Below are 22621 nucleotides of genomic sequence, written 5' to 3' on the forward strand. Positions count from 1 at the left end.
AGAATACATCCAGAGAATGAGGGAATTTTTTGGGGGGGAAAAAATGGATGAATGTCTAACAGTAAATACTTTGTGACAATCAACTACTAAATAGTATTACGATAGGACTAACCAGTTATATCAAATGATCTTTATTGAAATGCTATTAAGCACCTTGCAGCAGTCCAGGTCAGAGTTAAATATGTGCTGAGACTTGGGCATCCAGTTAGGAACTGAACCAGTGCCTCAAAACAGGACTTTTTACATTTGCAGTATTTGGCCATTTCCTTTTGTGGCAGTGGCATTTTTGCATAGATGGGAAGGACAGAAATGATATTTCTACATTTCAGACTTGGTTGTGGTTTTTGCTGTTGATTTATTAAGCAATCTGTATTCATGCAGAAGCAAATTTTCTGAGAAAGCAAATCAAGTTCTCACAAGAAACTTATGATTGAATTATAACATTATCTTCAATTAAAGGAGTATTTATTTTCTGTCTCTTAGGATTAGCTCAGCACAGCCATGCTAATGTCAGGCAAAAATGTGCTGATTGTTGACCTTGCATTGGCCTGTGTTCAAAACACAGGCATTTGTTTATGTTCAGGATGCTGATCTTATTTGCAAATTATTTTGGGACAGTGGCAAGTTTTGCCTTCACTATCTCAGAAAACATCAGTGTGTTTTAGTTTTACAGAGAAGTTCTTTATCACATTCTTTGTTGTTCTGTTAAAAACAGAAAAAAGAGAAAAAATAAATTATTTTACTCTAATCGGTCATTTGAGACAAGTACAAAAAATTTTCAGCTAATGCAACAAATATCTTTCTCAAGTATCAAGGTACTGTCAGTGTCCTAAGCAGTTATTTCTCCACTTCACTAATCTTTATAATTGGCTTGTCTTTTACTGCCATTAATTAAGTGATGTAGTAGCCCATTAATAATTATAAAAGAGTGACACACCTCAGCATTTTCACCTTTCAATAATAGATGTCATGCTTCTGTTTTGGTTTGGTTTGGGTTTTTTTTTAATTTAAAATAAAATGTAGGCAAAAAAGGACATTGTTTTAAATATTTGTATTTATTTTGGTGTTTTATAGCACCCTTACCCTTCAGAAGAGCAGAAAAAGCAGTTGGCACAAGACACAGGTCTCACTATACTTCAAGTGAACAATTGGTAAGTAATTTTCCTTAGTGTTTCTATATGGCCAATGGCACCCTTTGGTTATTCTTTGGGGGCACACCTTGCCCTTGTTGTTCCCCTCCCCAAAAGTTTATTGATACAGAAGGGATAGAACCAGGTGAGTGGTTTCAGGTGTAGAAGGTATGAGGTCTGCTACTGTATTTTATTTTCCCATCATTTGGGCAGATCTCAGTGTATTCACATCTGATACCAGTCGTCTTTTTGGCTCAGGATATCTGTTCTTCAATAGGAAGGCAGATCCATTTGCAGGACATTGGTCTTGGAAGTGGTTCAGATGTCAGAGGCAAAACAGGGACAATTGGTCCCATTTCTGCTGAGCATATTGTTATTTGGGACTGCTGTCATGATTTTTTTTATAGTGTAGTTAGAGAGGTTTTTCTTTTTGACTGACACCCTTGAATCTCTTTATCAGTTTGTTTTCAAAATCCAGTTTATGAATAAACTTTGAGGACAATCTGGTTTTTTGCTGCTGAAGTACATTGTGTGGAGCAATCTTATTTATTTGCTCCAGCTAAGGGTATGGTTGGTGGAGCCCCTGCTCTATTATGGTAGTGATTCATTTGAAGGAAGTCAGGATCTGTGCTGTTTCTGCAGTGGACTTTGGGTTGCTAACTGCTCAGGGTTTTGTGAAGGCAGCCAGTGAAAATTACTCGTAATTTAAGTATCATACAGCAGCAAACCTCTTTTTAAAAAAGTTTGATTTATTACCCTTTGATACTGCATCAAAATGTGGGTTCCTCCCACTGTCCCAGAACAAGTGTCATACTTGAAGTGTGCTGCAATCTAATACCTTGTAAAACTAAGTGTATCTAATTAATTGTCCTAATATTTTTAGATTAGTGTTTATGATGGGAAACCTTATCCTCTTTGAAGTAATACCCAGAAAATGGTCAAGGCAAACAGCAAGCCTGCTGGGGAAAAGGGAGGGAGGAATGCCAGTTTGCAGACAAAAGTTGTTGGTTTTTTTTTTTTTTTCCTGTTCAATAAGTGTCAGAGATTAATATTACTGAAGCTCTGATTACATGGCCTAATCCATTTTAGTGAATAAATTTGGTCTTGATGTCCATTGCACCTACATTAACAAACCCTCCTCTCTTAGAGAGCGTAGGAGCCTATGGGAGAGATTTCAGATATATTAAACCCCATTACAGAAAATGTAATTTCTGTCAATATAATCCCATGTATTCTTCAATTTAGTACTTTAGAGATAACAAGCTACTTACAATATATTTGCCTTTGGAGGATTAATTTACAAAGTGCACTATCTGGGAGACGCAGGCGGGCTCACATAAGCATAGCTTGTAAGGGTTATCAATTTCTGTGACCCCACAGCAGCCTTGGGAGATCAATTTTTTGAAGCCCTTTAAGATGCTGAATAAAGGAAAATACCAAATACTTAGTGTATATGAAGTATGCCTCAAACATACTTAATTTAAAATGGAGGAATAAAAGGCAAACCCCATAAAATTTACGTGTTATAAGGTAGTGCAACCCACAGTATTTTGGCTCAGCCAGAAAATATTAATGTTTACTTCAACTTTACATTCTCCAGCCTTCATCCAGGTGTTACCCTCATTTGTATGGTTGTCATTCAGTTTAGCAATGGGTGTTTTGGGCCACTGAGGAGCTGTGGGTACTCATCAGGGTCTGGTTTAACGATGGGGTGGAGAACGGGTGTGTTGCTGCTGCGGGGTCTGGGAGTGCAGGATTCAAAATGGACAAATGTGTCAGTTTGGGATGGTCCGTCACAAGAAAATTTTCAAGATGATGAACATAGGATGGATTCAAGGTGGTGGAATTTTTCCAGAGTGACCTTCAGTAGGTTTTCTTTCAGTTTTCTCTCCAGAGTGTTTTTGAGTACCTGTCTCTCCTCGAATATGAGGAGGTTTTTCTTTGGCTTTGTGTCAGGTGTGTTCTTATAAGTTCCTTATGTGCAAAGAAAAAAAAAAATGGTCAAAATACATTATAACTGAAGTATTGTTGATATAGGGCAGACTTCCTCTACTTGAGCCAGTTCAGTAATTCTGCTGTGGTGTTACAATTGTATAAATTATTGAGACAATTCTCCTTCTCTCCCTGAGCCACAACAATTTAACACTATAGAGGCTGTGGGGCTTTCTTAAATCACAGGTGCTGGGCAGAGATGCCAAAATATGGCAGTGCAGCCCCTGCTTTTTGTAATGGATGCTAAGGAACAAGGAGACTGTGAAGCTGTTGCTGAGTGTGCAGGTTGCATGGGGAATACCCAGCCATGAGGTGTGCAGAGAGCTACTCATCCCCTCCCAAATCCTGGGGGCTATGGAGCAACCTTCTCAAACATTTTGCTGGATCCCTTTTCTTCTAAAGCAACTTGCACAAGAAACTCTTCCTACCTAAATGTTTTGCTGCAGGGAAGAGCTAATATATAATTTCTGGTTAGTTTTGCCTTTCTTAAGCAGGCTCATAAGTCATTCAGCCAGAACTCACAAAAAAAATTTGCCTTCCTCCTTAGATTCTTCCAAACTTGTTAACACACATGTACATTTTTGTATTAATGATGAGTCATTGTAAATCACTGTTGCAGAGATTAAATAAAATGCTGAAGGGCAGGCTGGGTGCAGATCAGTCATAAATTATTGGCAGCAACACAGCATGTGGGAATACATGAAATGTGCATGAAAAACATAAACTCATGTCTGGTAGCATGGTCGTTAGCCCAGACTGGGAATGCTGGATTTTCTGGCTGGAATTAGAAGTTTGCCACAGACCAGTCAGTGAAGAGGGCATTTGTTTTCTGCAGACTGAAAGCATTTAAACAAATTTTTTTGTCATATTTTGAATGCCTTTTCAGTATGTGCTGGTTGCATATTTTAGTTTTTTCCTGTAACGAAAGAAAAATGTTGATTTTCACATATGGACTGCCCTGGTGCTGGGGCTCTCTAGGCTGATAAACATAACCCCTGTTGATGGTGGAGGAGTCACAGGAATGGGGTGATGATGTGAGATGTGCCAGAAAATATATCCATGAAAGGGCACATGTCTTTAAAAATACCACAGTCCTTTTACCATGAGCCTTTTCATTGGGTTATTTTATTTTATTTTTAAAGTAATGAAATAATCCACACAGAGGATTTTTCCCTTCTTTTTTCCCCACATGACAACTTCACTTATGAATCACCTTCTGGGAGCATCTTTTTGCCTCAGTCAGATGTTTCTGTTGTGGGAAGAGGGAGCCCTTACCCGGCTGCAAAATAAAAATAAATCTGTGGAAGGTAGGAAGATAGCAGAGTTCAAATGTCATTAGTCTAAATGAACCATTCAGGTCTCTGTCATATCAGATGTTTAACCCCACAGCAGTTTAGGGTTCCAAGCACAGTAACATGAGCAAAAAGGGGCACTCGTGTGATGCCTATATGGACATGGTGGAGACCTGAACAGGTACAGGTTAATAAGGAGCTTTTCCCAGGTGATAAAAACAGTGAATTGAAATATCCAGGTATGATCCTGTCACTTCTTACCTCAGCTGAGAGCCAGTCAGGCTATATTGGACAATCTATACGGTTTTCTTGTTTACTACATCCCTGCTGAATCCCTTCCCATTAAGAGCTAATGGTAAATAATTACTGGTGGTAGTCTATGAAGAAGAGAGAGCAATTCTAATCAAGGGCTGCATTAGGTGCCAGATGCTTGTTTATGTTTTAGAAAAGTCTTGGTACACATAGATAAGATGTTTGTATACTTGCAGAAAAATGTGCCTATATAATTACCCTATATGTGCATGTCTTTATGTGATTGTCTCTAAATAATTTTGCATCCAACTGCATTAAAATGATAAAAAAAAAGAGAAAATTCAAATCCTTAAAGCTCCAGCCTTTATTAGGTGTTTCCATTCTGCTTTTTTCAAGTACCCTTGTGCTATCTAGGGCACAGCCCAGACAATGCTGGAGCAGCTAGTCAATATTTTATCTTGCCCTCATTCTTCCGTGCTTCGTTTGTTGAGCTGTATTCAAACCGTGCCTGAAGATGGAATTAATAATTACTGCTGGGCTTTCCTGTGGCACTCACTTACTGCTGTAATACCCGAGTCCTTCCCTGACCTCCACATGCCTATATATGCATACAAGGTTGTGGGTCTGCATGGTATTTTTACAGTTACCCTGCAAGGAGAAAGAAAAATGTTGTCCTGGTTCACAGGGGAAGAAGTGAGCCTCATAGAGGTCCAGCACAAGTTTTGAGTTGGTCTGGGACTATGAGGTGACTCACAATTACAGCAGTTTTTTCTCATTTGGGGTCCAACGATCAGTGAAACTTCATGTTTCATGGAAACTCCAAGTTTTGAGGGTCCAACGATCTTCATGTTTCATGGAAACTCCAAGTTTTGGGTGCCTTGGTGTCTTCCATTGCCAATGTCCACTGTTGGGTGTGGAGAAGTGAGAAATCAGTAACTTATGGTGAAAGTTTTGTGTTCAGTGATTCACTCAGTAGCTCTCAATCAGTCCAAGGAAGCAGCAGAGCTGAACCCTCTTCTCCAGTGCAGTATTTGGCTATATGAACCAGGACTGGCTTGCTTTTCTTCCTGCCTGAGTCAAACTTTGTCGTCTTCTCCAGTGCAGTATTTGGCTATACAGGACTGGCTTGCTTTTCTTCCTGCCTGAGTCAAACTTTGTCAAAGTTTATTGCCTGTAGGGATAGGTTTTTTATTTTATTTTATAAAACCTGGCCTGTTCTTATAACAGACATAATTGTCATTGAGATGCTTGAGGCATTGAGCCCTATCAAAAATGGCAGCATGAGCTGGTAACTGAACTGTAATGAAGTACATTAAAGCCTAGGGTGCAAGCAACTCTAGTCATATGGTGTTCTAGCTCTTGAGTTCTTGATTTTGTATTCTTGGCTTCTTTAAATGTCATTTTTGTATATAATTTCTTAGGCTTGCAAAAACTCTCAGAACAAACCCCAACCAAACATATCAGAAAAAATGATCAAATAATGTGATAAAAAAATTTCCCTAATCTTATTCTTGGAGTCAGATGAAGTGGATTTTACTGAAACCCTGTATGAAAGACATTTCAAAAATGTCGTTCAAAAATGTGCAAACATTTTCCACTTGCTTTTCTCTCCTGCTGTAGCTTTGCTCTGCAGGATCAGAGTAGGGGTCAGAATGCTTTGCTTACTTCTTTTTATTTAAAAATACTGAGATTCAGGTGTTCACCATCTCAAACCCTGTAAGAAAGACATTTCAAAAAGGCTCCAAGACCAGCCCAAAGATAAGTGTGGAAAATCAGAGATGGACTTGGGATAGGAAGAGCTGACCACCTTACTGTATGTAGCACAGCCAGCTCAGAGCACAGACACACAGAAATAATTTATTACTCTTTCAGTCCCCTCACAACTCTCCTCCAGCAGGAAATTTCTTCCTGCCTCCATTTCATTGCTCCTGGGTAAGACTAGTGGTAGAGCTTTGCTGCAGCAGTTGCACGGGGCAGGGGAAGAAGTGCTTTGCCATGGCATGGGCAGGCAGGGTGGCATGGTGGGGACAGGAGGATTCTGCACTTCTCACGGGGGAGAGCTCCCCAGAACTCCCCATGAATGGGGAACACCACTGGGAAGGGTGTCCTTTCCATCTGCTCCTCCTGGCTTGCAGATGGTGGGGTTAAGGATGGAGCAGATGGGGGAATGCAGATTGGGAGATGCAGATGGAGAGGTGCAGATGGGACCCGATGCAGATGGGGCAGAAGCAGAAAGCCCCTGCCTGCCCCTCCACAGAGGGGCAGGGGAAAGAGGAATGGCCACACAGCTCTCCACCTTTTGGGAAACAGTCCCAGGCCCCTCTTTTCCCTCTGTGGTTTTTATATCATAGCATGACAAGGGTTTGGTGCATCTGAAGCACAGTCAGACAGCCCCAAATCCAACTGATGCTGTTGCCTGGTGTTTCCATGTGTTTAGCCCCATTCCAGACCCCTGGAGGGGACAGAACTGCTCCTTCCTAGGGCTGGGCATTTAGCATAGACATCATCTTTGCTCAATTCCTTCACTGAGGGTGATATTCACCCCGAGCAAAAGGCCAGCACATGACCAGTGCACCACTTTAGTCCCACTTAAGCACTATTTTTAGGGTGTAAGTGGGGGAGGAGGCCAGCAGGGAGGGAGCATAGCAAAAGCAGGTGCTGGTCCTATATGCAGGGTTAGATTTTCACCCCTGTTGCCCACCAAATTGTAGACTACAATAAACAGGGAAGATACTTGGTTCTCCAAGCACATCGCACGCAGAGATTTTTAGTCCTTGGAGAATAAAATATCTGCTTATTTTCAGATGTATCTATTACTGCTTTTGTTGCAGTAAACAGATTAAATGAGAAAAGGTCAAGATGCAATTTCAATCTGTGTAAGAACATAACAAATACTTTTCTCAGTAATCAGATATAGTAAATACAAGTACTTATTTACTTGTAAATGTTAAAACATTCACAAATTATCCTCTCAACTTCAGCAATACGATCTTAACCATCAGATTTTGGAGAAAATTTACTTTTCTCCTCTGTGTTATTCTAGAATATGTATACAGTTGTTATTTAAACAGTTTTGTTAATGGGAATACATGTGAAAGCAGGAAAAAAATAGGAATAAGAGAGAGTATATATTTTGTGTTTGACAAAAAAATATTGTTTTATATTCCAGAGAATAGATGGTAGATATTTGCAATATGAAAATCATCCCCCTTCAAGAAAACCCCCTTAAAACACCAAGAAAACTATTTTTAAAAGTATCTTGCTGGGTGAATTGTTACATCGTTTGAGCAGTTCAGAATGTGTGAGGTAAATTAGCTGTTCTAAATGTACCATGTGCTGGATTTTTCAAGCAGATTTTTGCATTTATGTTTTCACTAAGTCTTAGCTAATTGTTATGCCTTTCACCTTGAATGCCAATTGTAATAATAATATTACATCTGTAGTCTATTTCTCTGTTCTTAAATTACAGCAATCAGGAATACTCACTAGGTAAAATCCTGTATAGTTACTCATAAGAAAATATTGAAATCAGATGAAAAAATAATGTTTAGCTTGCACATTGCCTTAGACAGCCCTGGAGAGCTGCCAGGCAGTCAAGGTATTATTAGAAAAGCTGAGCAAATAGCTTGCAGGGGGAAGAGCTGTGAATGTAAAGCCATCAGGTACTGTTGGATCACCGGATTTTCGGCTGGAATTTCCTTTTTTTGTTCAGTAAAGCCATTTTAAAGTACAGCACAGTGGTACAAACATGTGGGGTTTGGGTTTGGTGAGTCAGTTTAAGACGTAGTGGTACAGTTTTGCCATGGGTGTTTTCCAAAGGGGTCAGGTGCTCAGAGGAGGTGAGTAAAGAGTTTTCTTGGGGAAGTTCTCCCCTTGGCCTCCAGGACTTGAGGCAGAGGAGAAGATGAAGACCTAATAGACCCTGGGTTTCTTGTTCAGCCCAGACTTGTCAGTCTCCACACCCGCCAAACTGCCCCAAAACAAGGGTCATCCCATTCAGGAGGACCAAGGAAAGATGTTTCTAACCATTGCTCTGACAGCCCCTGGATTCAGACTGGGAAAAACCAGCAAAGGAAACACCACTTATTTCAAAAGCAAATGTGAAATCATTTGGCCCAAGCTAACAGACTAATTAGTGACACCCTGGGCACTGAGCAAAATAAACCTCAAAACCTGGTATTATTTTAGTCACATATATACTTTTTTGAGAGGAAGTAGCATTGGTTCCCACTGCAGAACATCAGACAGTGCAAACAGAGTTTACCTGCCAATAGTCCTGACTAGCAAAAGGTTAATATGCAGCCAAGAAAAAACCTCTTTTTCCTCTTCTGGTGTGGTCTTATACTCAACAAACTTTTTTTTAGTTGGTGCATTAATGTTTTGTAACAAATGTGATGTCAGGTGCCAGGGAAATAAGATGAAATGTCACTCGTGCAAATTTTTTACTTGCTCTTTTCTGCTCTCCTGCTCTAGCTTTGCTCTGCAGGATCAGAGTAGGGGTCAGAATGCTTTGCTTGCTTCTTCTTATTTAAAAATACTGAGATTCAGGTGTGCACCAGGCTCAAAACAAGAGTTTGGCTTTTAAAAAAAGTGCCCATTCAGGACACTATTGTGTTGTGGAAATGCTGCATTGGAAGCAAGGGGAGTGCTTTGCACTGTCTTTGTAAATACAGTTCTCAGGTCTTGCTTTCTTTTTAGTGCAAGGAATATCCTTGATATATATAAAAAAATTACATGTCCTCAATATATGAAAAAAAAAAGAGAAAGACAGAAGGGGAGAGTAGTGGCTTGTCATTGCTTTGCAAGTCAGGCTTTGGTCTATTTTTGTCATAGCTATCTGAAGAGTGTTTACATATAGTTTGCCTTTCTGGTATTTTGTGCTTGCACAGACCTGATCTCCACCTATTTTGTGTCAACAGTTGCTGAGACTGGTGTAGAGTGATTAACCATCACGAACTGAAACACCAGCACGTGGAGAAAGGTGCCCTCAGAGACCCTCTCGCACTTAAATCAGACGCTTGCTCCAGGCTGCACCTGCGTGAAACAAACTGCCTGGTTCAAAGCTCAGCCTGAAATAGTAAAAATGGGGCAAATGTTGCCTTTTTATTGGTTAAAACAATTTTCTCTTATCAAAAAATGAGACACAGCCAGAGGGGCAGGGTGAGGATGTGCTTTTGAGGGTGTGTGTTTTGCCCTGCCTACCCTGGAATGATTTTGGTGTAAGTGACACATGGCTGGCCACACCAGCCTTAGCACCAACCAGGATTCTGCCTTTTCTTTGACTTTTCAAAAATAAAAGAAATGGCAGCAGATGCTGAAAAAATATTGCTTCCACAGTTGTTCAATGAAATCTAGGTCATGTAACAGTTTCATGGGTTATTTTTTTTTCCCTTGCCCAGGCATTGTAGTCCTTGTGTCTTTTTTGGCTAGGGATAAAGCTCGATACCAATAGCTCCTTTTGAATTCAGATTTATTCCAGAGATGTCTGACTTCCCACCTGGGTTATAAAGGTGGTTTGTACCATCTGGGAGCTGATCCCTAAGCTTTGTCTGTCCCCTGTCTCACAAATTCTTTTAATCTTCGACATTCCTCTGACTTCCCTGTGTGTGTTTTGTTGGTGTTGTTTTCCGGGAGTGTCTTTTCTTCTGCCCTGAATATAATGCTGTCAGTAGTAGGATTAGAAGCAAAATGAATCACTTCACTTAATGGGAAATTATGTTTAGATAAAGTAGATTACAAAGTAGGCTATTAGTAGTGGTTAGAAAACAATGTTTTGAAGTGGGATGTCTTGGGGCACAGAGAGTTTGCTCAGAAGTGTGGGGTTGTTTTTCAGGTTGGCTGTGACTCAGAGCTGTATCTTTTGTGGTTTCTGGGGAGAGAAAAAAAAGGAAAAAAGAATTCAAACCAGTTTTTCAGGTGCCCACATCACACAAAATACATCAGTGTGTCTGTATTTGTTGTCTTGATTGTGGTGGGGAAGACACAACCACAGGAATAAAGCTTCCCTCAACACCCCAAACCAATGTCTTGGGGTATAGACCAGAATGATGTCAAAGCCTATTTCATGTGCAAAACACTGGTCCCATATATTTTCTCTCTGGGGGCCCTGAGAGTGTTTTCTCCCAAAGACACTTGTCAAGAGTTTGGATTTGACCACCCTGGGCTTTTCTTCTCCTTTTCCTGCAGGAGCTGGTGCAGGGTGACTGGGTGTGGAGTTACTCCATACTCCTTCATTGCCTTTTGGGGATGAGGAGGATGAAGGGATTAATCCAGGAGCATAGGCAGCTCCTTTCTCACACCCTTCAGTGAATGGGAAACCTGTTTAAACCAGCAGCCCGATGTAGGAGCAGCCTCTCTTCTTTTGCTTGGGCTGGAGGACAAGGCGCAGCTTCCAGCTCCCATGCTGTATGTGGGGTGGGGAAGGAGGGAACATGGAAAAGCTGTTTGGACAAGGCTCACAATCTAATGTATGGAAAAACCTTGGACCTCAAGGAGGACCCCCTGTGTTTAGAACACTTGTATGGCATGAGAAAGCTCAGAGATCATGCAGACACTTCTCACAAGCTCTACATTCCACTAAAACAGAGGTTATGCTGAGTGGGTAGAGGACATTAAACTGCTCAAATAGGGAGAAATGTTTTCAAAGAAATAGCCAGTATTTTACTGTGAGCTTTCACCCATTCCCAGCTTAATCCCTGCCATCAGATGGGGTTTGGTTTGCTGGTTTGATGTGGTCTGCTGAAGAAAGGCTGCTGGGTTGCACTGCTGGCATGCACCAGATCAGGACCCAAGTTATAGAGTTCAGAGAATCTCTCCTGAAGGATCAGGTGGGAAGTTGATGTTCAAACCCTTCTCTGCAAAAACAGTGAGCTGGGAGATGTGCATCTCAGCCTGGGCTGCTCTCAAAGCTCTCAGAGAGCCTGCACACCCTCTGTTACAAGTGTTTTTGTGGGAGGCAAGATTTTGTCTGCCAGCGTGTTGTCTACCCAACCACAGTGCTTTGTGGGGGCCAGTGCTGTCCCAGGCAGGAGTTAGAGCAGCCTTAGTGCTGCTCTACTACATGAATCCTTGCCATATTCCTTAAAGGCTAATTGTGGCACATGGAGATCAGCAAAGTACAGCTGCGCTGGGATTTAGGAGCAGGGAAGAGACGGGAGGTCAGCTCCGCTGGCGCTTTGCCATGTAAAGATTTCCCCTTACATCATCTGGCTGCTGAGGGCGAGTTTACATCTGCTTTGCACCCCGAGGGAATTGTGGTGTCAGGGAATGAGGTTGCTGAGAGTTCTCCCCAGTGCAGCCAAGACCTGCAACACTGCTCTGACTCCCTGGCATCGTCGCGGAGATGTCTGGATACTGGATCTGGATTTTCACTGGAAATCTTCCACGTTGGCTAAGCTTTTTTCAGAGGAATATATGGATGGGAGGGGAGGAGGAGGAGAAGGAGAGCATACCAGAAAGGCCAACAGCAGCTCACCTGTGATGTAGAAGAGCATTGGGGATGGGCAGAGCACAAAGGCATATCTCCAGGGATCCCTTCCCCAGGCACAATAGCTCTTCACTCCTCCCCAGCAAGACCCTTCCATAATTTTCATTCAGAACTAGCCAAATAAATAGAAAAAAGCCTTAGCTCCATCCTGCTGGAGAACAGGCAAAATTTTGCAAACTGGAATTGTTTGCTGCCCAGCTCTCTCCTAGAAAGACTCCTCAAACATCCCTGCAGAGAGATGGGGCTAAGGGAGCTTTTGGGCCAAGGGAAAAGAAGCAGGGCCAGGAGCTTGAGGGTCCCAGCTCAATAGAAAGCCATCAACCATCCCTTCTGTGTCCAGAGGACAGGCCACCACCAGGCTCACTGCTACCCCAAGGCAATCACCATGTCTGCATTTTGTCCCATGGCACTGGTACTGATTGGACAAGGAGGGTGGTTTTAAATTGGAACAGGCTGGGGTTACTTTAGAAATTAGGGAGAAATTCTTCCCTGTGAGGGTGGTGAGGCACTGGAACAGTTGCCAAGCTCCCAAGCTTAAGGGCTGGGGAGAAGGGGAGGTGGCCAAAGGTAGAGCTGGTGCGTGCTTGGCCAGCCAAAATGTAGGGCATAGCCAGCTCTCTTACAAGGAGCACATACCTGATCTCATCTCTCTGCTTTCTATTTTTGCCCTCGATATGCTCCCTGCATTAGCAGACTTGGTTTGGAGAGAGATTCGATAGCACTCTCCTGTTTGAGAGCAACTTTTCTGAATGCACAACATGAATCCATTGGTGGGGTCACATAGTAATGCTTGAAGTCAGAAGCTATTTTTAAAACTAAATTGCAGAACCACACATGGCTTTCATTAGTGCTTTACATCAAATTTGTCAGCTAATTAGTGGTTTTTCATCACTAGTTTTTGCATAGTATTTTATTTAATTCACTCTCCAATATTGTCTTGCGACACCCCTCAGCCCTATATACAGTCCCTGGCACTGGTGCTGTGCCAGCAGGGGAGGGAGGAAGAGGGGATCTTTCAGGAGACCTTTCTGATGCTCCTGATGGATGGGCTCTCTGCCTTTGGAGTGTATTCCAATATTACGTGTCTGGAGTGGGCGGTGAGCAGCCCTTGTACTCTCTTCCCTCCCTACCTCCATTCAGTGTTGTAAATGATGTATTGCAGTCCTGAACTGTCTTTGGTGAGGAGGAGGAGGAGAAACCAAGAAAAGTTGCCAAACATGATTTCATAAGGTTTGACTTTAAATTGAACAAAGTTTCTTGAGTGTCTTGGATTTTTTTTTTCTTTACAAATAAAGGGAGTACAGAGAGCATGGATTGCTAATGACTGGTAGTTACGGGTCATTAAGCTCACTAACTGACTTCAGGATCAGAACTTTCTAATAACAGCAGTAAGCACTCTTTTAACATTTATTTCTCATTTTAGGGATGGGGAGATGTGATTACCATTCGAAAGTCTGCACTTATTTTTTTCTGTTCATAATTACAGAGGCAGCTTGCTATTTTCAAGGCTGTTTTCAAAAAACATTTGAAAGTATTTGGTGAAATAATTTCTGTGTTGGTATGGGGTTTTTTTGCTTTTCTTTAACTGACTCTTTAAAAATCTCTGGAAAACAAACACAGAGAAAAAAATGAAAATATGTTAAAATAAGGAATAAAGCAGTTACTGAAGTGTAATAATCTTGGTTTATAGCACACTTTCCATTTAAATTGGTTTTATTAGAGATAAACCTGTTAAGCGTTGAGGAATTAAGTGCTGAATAGAGAATGTTGTTTTGCTGCTGTATAAATGAAGGATCCCACTATGCAGAAAAGAGTGCAACTGGTTTTACAAGTGAATTATTTGCCAGTTTGCAGTGCTATGTTTACTTTGGCATCTGTTACAAAAATGATGATTTGTTTGTTGTCGAGAGGAATACTGTTTTTCTTCAGAGGGGCATGAGAGATTTTTAGCACTGGGGTTTGTAGGTAATGTGGGCTTCTCATTCTTCTTACGCCTGGTTTGCTAGAAGGAGCTCAAGGAGAAAATGAGGCAGAGAGATTTTCGGGAATTTCTTGGCTCTGCTAGTGTAACACAGACTTCTGGCAGGCAGCACTTTGGGACAATATTGAGAGGGAGCAGCCTGTGACTCCAAGTAGCAGAAGTCAGTAATGGTGTGAAACTCTCCTCATTTCGGAGGGCTGGGGACAGAGAAAAATTCAATAGACCGCGAAGTCTCAGCATCTCCTTTCAGACAGCTGGTCCTGGAAAATTTCATTCAAAGACTGCAAATTGGAAGTCCCCACAATCACTCTGTCGATTCTTGAGCAAAGGTGACTTTGGAAATTCGTGACAGCAGAGGAAGGTCTTGTTTTATTCACTCAACAGAAGTGAAATACAAGGGGAAGGGAGAAAGAACAGATCTGTGCGGAAAATGTCACTTGGGCTGTAACCTGAGCCCTAGCGAGCTGTGCCTTTCGGAGGGTTTGGTGACCCTCTGAAAATCCTTGCTCTCTGGCTGCTATTATTGTAGCCAATTTCCAACTAAAATAAGTCTTTTGTCATCACCAGCCATGCAGCCTCTTGCTGAGAAGAAACAAAACTTGTGCGTGGCAGCGAGGGCGGCCAAGCTGAAGGTCAGAGTGCAGAGGCAGATTGCTGCATCCCCGGGGCTGGGGCTGGAGCTCACCCGTGGGACCAGCGATGCACCAACCAGGGAGTCTGCCTGGGTGACCTCTGCAGACAGACCCCAGGCGAGAAGCCTAAGAGAAAACATCCTAGTAAAATGCAAATGGGAGAGAAGAGGGTTTCCTCCTTCCCTTTAGGGTTATGCAGGTGGAATTGTTGGATTTTTCTTGCTTTTTGGGACATGGCAGAAAGTGCAATCCCATGCGTCTGAAAAGAGCAAGGAAAAGTTAACTTGAAAAAATTAGGAAATACTTCAAACTCCTGTGTTTGCCCAACTGTTCAAATGTTTTCTCCATGCCAGATCCTTCCCTTTACAAAACAAAACAACAAAAGAAAAAAGTCCGCCCCCCACAAAAAAAGGAGGAAGGGAAAAAAAAAGCCAGCCCAAGGCATCGCTTTGCTGAGTGCAACTTGTACACTGAGGGATATTATGTTGTTGTGCCACTATTGATCCAACTCTTTTGAGGCAAAAAACTCAAACCAAAAGATCCCCTTCCTCATCAGAGCAAAGATACCGTAACACAGAGCACTGGTGTAGGGAAAAATCCTTCGTGCAAGCCTTTCAGCCTGATTGGCTCTTTACTCACATGAGTAAAGCTCTACATCTGTCTTAAGTTTTATGCTAAATTGTATTTTGACTCCATTTCAGTAGTAGTATGCAAATACCTTTTTTAGGTCCTGATTTCTCTGAAGTTTTAAAGATTAGAGTGATTTAGAGTTTCTTTCTCTTAAGATAGGTGAATATAAACATTTGGGAAAATGTGAAGGGAGATTATTCCTTTTAGCTTTTCTGTTCCATTGTTTTTGCTGATGTTCAAATCAGCCTGGCACTTTGGAAATTCAAAGAGTGATCAAAATATCCTGGCCCTTCTCTCAAAGAAAAAAAAAACCTGAGAGTATGAAGAAATTAACCACATGCCTATATATTTCTGCAGCAACAGCTAATTTGCAGTTTTGCTTGCAAGAAGTTTTCAAATGCGATTTATAAACATCACAGCCTGTATTGTGCTCTCTCAAGGCAAGCTACATTAATTGTTTTAATCTGATAGGTTCTTACAAATTCTAGGTTTGGGATGCAGGAAGAAACTTGAAAGTGAATACTTTCTTCTTCTTTTTTTCTTTTTTTTTTTAAATGCTCAGTGGTTTGGAGTCTACTATAATGCAAAGTAAAGCGTTGTGTTACAAAGGCAGGGAGGATGGGACAGAAGGTTAAAGGGCATCCTGGAAACAAACAGCTGGACCAGTTTATTTAAACAGATACAAGGATGGGGAGCTGACCTCCGTTTGACTTCTAGTGGGAGGAGCAAGAATGTCATTTTATTACTTTGCCCAGAAGGAAAATGTTCTTGTGTCTGAATTCCCCCCAAAGACATCCAAACACTGAGCTGTTTGGCAGAATTGCTACTTATAGAAAATACTTACACGAATGCGTGGGAAGAAGATAACTGTTAAGTACCTGTGTGTAAAATGTTCTTAAAGTAGAGATCCCAAACCACAGCATGGGGAAACAGGTGAGATTATGTTTTACCATAGGCACATCTTGTGCGTAATTATGGGTAAACTGTAGATATATAGTTTATTCTAGTATATTAGTATATAAGCAGTACTGTATATAGTATAGTTGATTATTTTGAGGCACCCCTCCATCTTAAAAGTGCTTGTAGTTTGGAGGAGAAGGAAGAAAAAGTCGTGAAGTTGAGGTTGTACATGCCTAATGTTGCTCAGCATTTATTTGGGGTAAAAGTTTTTTTGGTGACCAGTCACTCTCACAGCTACCTCTCTCCTCCTGCCATGCTACCAGGTCCTAGCAGTGGGGCAGGAGAAGGATGGAGTAAACACAGCAAGAGCCTTGCCAGACTCACAAAAAGAAATGGCTGAGGCACTAGGGTTTTGTGATGTTGTTTTACTTCGAAGAGTTACTGTGAAAATTACTTTCTGCAAATGCAGATTACAGATATTAAACAATTTTCTAATTGGTCATGGTGCTAAGGCAGCTAATGGGGGAAAAAAAAGCAGGTTTTTTTTTAATTGCTTTTTTCACATGGTGTTTGTGCTACACCTGTGCTTATAATGAGAAAGGAGAATTAGTCTAACCTTCTGCTCACATGATTCTAATTTTCATGGTTTGTACAAGATAATGATAAACTGATTTGCAACACTGTTTGCTGGAGTCGAGAGGGTGTGTTTATTGGAAATGTGTAGAAAAAATTGATCCAATACTGTTGCTGACAAAACATGACCTAGTTCAGGTGTAAGGTTTCCAGATTGGCACCCAGGTTTGGTGCCTTTGAGCCCATTTCCTCAAGACAGGTTTGATAAAGACTCAACATCTTGATTAATTTTTGCAGAACTTTGGGTAATGGGTGTCAGTGGGGAATGGGGGATAGGAGGAGTCTGAAGTCACTGTGCTGGTCTTTGATGAGGGCAAAAGAAACAGCATGGGGCAGTGGTTTGCTATTCTTCTCCCCTCTGGTGAAGGCAAATGGGTGGGCAGAGCTGATTCCCATGGAGAGATCCCAGTGGCTTTATCTCTGTGGTAGAAGAGCTCCTGCTAAGCCACCCCAAGCAAAGGCAATGAAAACAAGCATCAAATACCCCTTTGTGGACTTTCCTCTCCCATTTTGCAAGTGTGCTGTGATTTAGTCCACACTCACACTTCTTCCTTTACTAGTAAATATTATGGCATACATATTTTTATTATTCTTTTTCTCTCTCACAAAGAGCACAAACTCTGGTTATGCAGCTTTACCATGACTAAGTCTCAATGTAGATTTTTTCCAAATGGATTTTAAGTAAATTTTCTGCTGAGTGAAATCTTAAGAGAGATTCTTCAAGTGGTCTTCATTCAGACAGGTTCCCAGCCTCCTGATTTCAGCACCATGAGGAGACCAGGGTACTTGTCTCCTTCTTTTGTTTTGCTCCAAATTATTTTGAATATTTCCAAATAAGCATTGCAGGACTAACTGAGGCGAAGAGCTACAAAACTGCAAAGAGTGGGCTGCAGATAGCTATTTTTAAAAATGACTGTACCCCCTTTTTTTTTGTTATTTCCAAAGATCTTCTTTTCATTGTTCGGGGGGGAATTTTCAGTAGTCCAGTAATTACAGTTTAACAAGATGTTTGCTGTAAATGGTCAGGCCTAGCTGGAGAAAACAGGATTATAAATTCAATTACTGTAAAGCTATGACCTCGCCTTGACCCCCTCAGACTTTGCATAAAGAGAGGGAGGGGGGAAAAAGCCCACCAAGAAATGGCTAGGAGGAATGCATGGCTCTGAAGTCCCCAGCAGTGTGACTTAGTGGTGATAAAAGTCCAGACGTTCCCTCATTTGATGGGGTTCTGCCATCACAGTTCATTATCTTAATAGTGGGCATTAAAAGGGAATTAGGTTTGCAAGAGGTAGGGACAGGTTTTGATAAAGAAAAAAATTGGAAAAAGAAGTCAAAGGACATAAGGCAGAAATGACACTAATGAGGGGGGAGGTAGCAGATGCCCTCACGAGCATCTCGCCGGCTTCACACTTTTTTGTTTTTTTTGGTGCCCCATTCTGTATTGAGAAGAGCGTTGCTGGCATTGTTTCCTGAAAACTCGGCTAATTCCCCCATGAAAAGATGAAATGGAAGTGTCTGACTGTGGTAAAAAGCAGGCAAACATAAATCAGCTTGGAAACCCCAAGGTTGTGCTCTCAAAGGTCATCAGGGTTAGAGGTTTAGCAGTATTTGCATCCCCATGCAGCCTGATGGAGAGCACCACAGTAGGATGAGAGGGCTTGGGGATGGGTGGAAGACATCCCTTCCCTAACCATTTGCTTTCCTCTTTTTTCTTGCAGGTTTATTAATGCTAGAAGAAGAATAGTTCAGCCCATGATAGACCAGTCCAATCGAGCAGGCAAGTCCCCAGTAGTAACTGTATTCAAGCCACACAGGCAAAAGCCATTCACCAGGAGGTCCAGTACCTGGTAAATAAATGAGAAATGAATGCTGGGAGTGACTGACAATTAAACTGCAACAAAATTTCTTTCATTTGGACTCTAATAATTGGGGGAAAAAAAAGACATTGAAAATTCAAAAAGGGAAACTAAAATGCTCTGTTCCATGGCCGGATTTTCTGTACAAGATCCAAATTATTCTTGTATTTTTTAGTCATTGTTTGGAGTTTTCCTTCCCAGCTCTTTCTGTTCCTGTGACCACTCCCTGGTGCATGGCTTGGTGTGGAATTGCTGTAAACTTTATTACCTGTCAAAAGGGCAAAGGGGTCAGAATCACTTGTGGGACTCAGTAAAGTTCAAAGGCATTCAATGAGGTAGAGCTTTATGTGCTTTAATAACCCAAGCCAGCTTACTACTGAAGCCAGCTTTTAACGTACATTGAAAACCTCCAGTTCAGGTAGTGGGACTTGCATAGGGCTCTTTTGTCCCTTGGCTCTTCTTTGGGGACTGCTGAGCATTTGCTGTTTACTTTGGGGTTACTCATTTCTATTTTTTTTAAAGACCTTAAGTTTCCACACATTGGTTCTATTTGGGATCTTGTCTTGCAGCTCTCTGTGGGTATTTGCCATCAAGGATTATCATAGTCCATTATTCCCAGTTGGTTTTGTTTTCCGAGTCTCCCTGCCAAACTCTCCAAATCTGTCGTTGTCCAAGATGCCTTTGGGCCACACTTCCTCTTCAAGTACATTTGATTATTTGTCATTAGACGTAAATATCTGGCATGGACGTGTTCAGGTCCTGCCCTTTGAAGGCACAAGGGTGTAATTTAACACACTGAGATTTCAGTGTGACTATTCCAGCCATAAAATCCGGCTCCTATACAGGTTTTTGCATTGACGTCAGCAGCGGCAGCAGCTGGAGCCGGGGCTCCTCATGTCTCAAGATTTCAGTTTGCTAACTTCATTTCCAAACTTGCAGAAGAAAATTAGGCCAAAACCAAGTACGCCTGTTAGTCCAACATTCACACAGTAGATGTTTTCCCCTCTTTTTAGAGCCAGCATTGATAGCCTTTGGGTGGGGGGATTGTGTCCCAATGCCATGGGAAGAGGTGGCCGTATTGGCTGTTGCTAAAAAGAAATGTTCTGCACCTTTGCAGTAAGTCAAGGAACACCCTATAACCCCGACGGGCAGCCGATGGGAGGTTTCGTGATGGATGGCCAGCAGCACATGGGCATCCGAGCACCAGGTAAGCCCCCGGGCAGCATCGCCCGCTCACGGGTGGCCTTGGTCACACCAGCACAGGTAAACACACCTCCCTCTGCCCTCTGCCGCCGTCCCCGCTGCCTGCTTGCCTCACCTGTCTTCTGCCTGCCTTCCACACCACCGAGGGAAACCGGGCGTCTCCTTGCTCGAGCGGTCCTGGACCCTCTGCCGTGCTGTGATTTGGAAAGGGGCTTTTGGCGCTATCTGTTGACTTTGCTCATTTTCTGGCATCTTCTTGGATTTTTATCTCCCTCTAGGACCTATGAGTGGAATGGGCATGAATATGGGCATGGAGGGGCAGTGGCACTACATGTAACCTTCACCTAGGTAACCAATGGCAAAGCCAGGGGGAAGTAAGTACAAACGAGGTCTTTGTTCTCACTTTGTCCGAGGGATATTTGTCTTCTTGCATTTCCCTATGTTCTCCCTGCCCATAGCCTCATGCTTGTTCCTTCCTTTCCATCCATCCATCCTACGCCTGGGCTCCTTTGGGTTTTCTCTCCCTCTGGTTCAGCTCAAGCTTTCCAAGCTCCCAAACCCCCCGCGCGCGCGCGCGCCGTACATTGACGCTGCCGTACATCGACGCCGCCATACATTGATGCTATTATCCATCCCCGAGCACATGACAAAACAAGGAGCAGCCAGGGAGGTGGGGGAGCCCGTCGTCTTGGCAACAGACTGATTTGCAAAATGTAAGCGGTCTGCAGCAGCACAGGGAGAGGAAAGAGCATGTCCCCAAAGTGTCATAAATCTGTCTAACCGCAGTTGATGCATGAGTTACATTTCTCCCGCTAACCTGCAAGACACCAAAAAAGCCAAACAGAGACTTCTCATGGGGTAGGAAAAAAAAAACCAAGCAAAATCCAGCAGCTTCACTTAGTTGCATTTTGGAAAGCAATGGATGAAACTTTGATTTTTTTCTTTTTTTTTTTCAAGTTTATTTCTCTTTGTCTGTCCGTCATAATGGGATTACGTGTGGCAAAGGAAAAAGAGAGAATACAAAATAGAGGTGTGCGCAGCAGGCTATGGAGCTTAGCCCAGGCTAATTGACTATATCCAAATTAAGTATGCCATCACTTGCAGTGTGACAAATGGATTTGACTTATTCAGTATACAAAAATAGAGATCATTAATGCAATCTTCAGTGGCAGACCTCGCAAAGGAAGCCTAGAAAAACTGTCCCAGTTTTTTTCCCCCCTCTTGTCTTTTTCTAGGGAAAAATACATTATACAAATTTTTGGTTTTTGTTTTGTTTTTTTCTTAATAGTAAAGTGGTTTGAAACACCAAGACACTTGGTACCATGTTTAAATGGTGCCTGATTCTATTTCCCTTGCTCTTTTTCTGGAGTTAAAAGAGTTATTTCAGCATCTTTGTTGTGCCCCCAGCCTATATTAACATAGGGTTTGAAGTTACCCAGGGCAAGTGTATTTCGTAGTAGTCTTCTCTGAGCCCAAGTCAAAACTAAGTTTTAACAATTAGCTGTGAAAACATTCCTCTGAGCTTGGGAATGCAATAGCCTTATTACCTCATCATGAAAATTTCTAGCTTAGTTAATTTAAATATTGTTTCTTAGTTTCTGGGTCAATTAAATTTAAATGATGTATTTTATGCTTCGTGACCAATTAAATTAATAGGTTATTACAAAAAATATTATCATCTTTTTTGATTAAAGAGCTGTGAGTACAGTATATTTTATAAGCAATTTTCATTAGTTCAAAACTGTTCCTTTAGGCTAGATTAAGCAGCTATTCATTGCTAGAGCCTTGAGACCTGATTCCAAGGTGTTCGGCGCATTCACAGCGCGCTCTTACTTAGAACTAAAGCCAATTGAACCTACTTAGCAATAGCGTATGCCTTTCACCCTTGATGATTATGGAGCTTATAGCTCTCCGAAACAATACACCTGTCAGTTCCCATCAGCTACAGCAATCCAAGCAGAAGGCAGAGGCCCACAGAAAGCAGGAGGTTTTATTGTTTTAGGTCCAATTTTTTTCTTATTGTTCTCCCAAACCCACTGAAAGGTTTGACTGAGTTGGGCGTCTGCAACCAGAGGTGATCAGGGGGGTAAAGAAATAATTGATAACTGTTATTGATTATGCATATATTTTTAATGTCTCTAAAAATACGAGTTTGATTTAGCAATCATACTTAGTAATCCTATCAATTTCGGCTTCATATGAGGCCTTTGTTCAGTGATGTATGTCCTTGCTGGATTGCATCTCTTTGAATGGCACAAATATTTGGGACAGATTCCAAGAGATCAGGCTCAAGAGCTAAATAAATAGCTGTTGATAAACCTTGACACCTATTTAACCCATCGCTCCTCCCAAGTCCCTCGTTAGCTGCTGCAGATTCTCTGCCTTGTATTCCCAGTGTGCTTTTAAAAGTGGGAAGGCAAAGGCTGGTGGCTGGAGGAAGGCCATGGGGAATGGAGCCCACCTGAGTGCCCTCCGTGTGGCATTAGCCATCCTCAGGCTGGCGCCGCCTCTGGCATGCTTCGAGATCAGGAGCATCCCCATTGCATACATTCCTAACCATAAAAGCAGAAAGCTGTTTTGTCTCCAAAAACTCTGTATTTGGAAGGGGGAGGATGTTCTCGGGGGTTCTTTCTG

At 42.0% G+C, this 22621-nt stretch overlaps 1 protein-coding gene across 6 annotated transcripts in view; it reads left to right on the forward strand.

The window, feature by feature from the left end:
- The window catches only part of MEIS1 (Meis homeobox 1), a 108042-nt gene that overhangs the window by 83653 nt on the left and 1768 nt on the right, over window positions 1-22621 (forward strand). For 3 of the 6 annotated variants that reach the window (XM_039718926.1, XM_039718927.1, XM_039718925.1), the window contains exons 9-11: window positions 1075-1151; window positions 18647-18705; window positions 19902-19991. In XM_039718926.1, the coding sequence (XP_039574860.1) occupies window positions 1075-1151; window positions 18647-18705; window positions 19902-19991 (226 nt within the window). Of the gene's footprint in view, window positions 1-1074; window positions 1152-18646; window positions 18706-19901; window positions 19992-20265; window positions 20362-20522; window positions 20701-22621 lie in introns of all 6 variants that reach the window. The other 3 variants (XM_039718929.1, XM_039718928.1, XR_005628618.1) reach the window with 2 other exon arrangements.

The sequence above is a fragment of the Passer montanus genome, unplaced genomic scaffold (assembly GCF_014805655.1).
Source record: "Passer montanus isolate IOZ18808 unplaced genomic scaffold, ASM1480565v1 scaffold40, whole genome shotgun sequence".
NCBI lineage: Eukaryota > Metazoa > Chordata > Aves > Passeriformes > Passeridae > Passer > Passer montanus.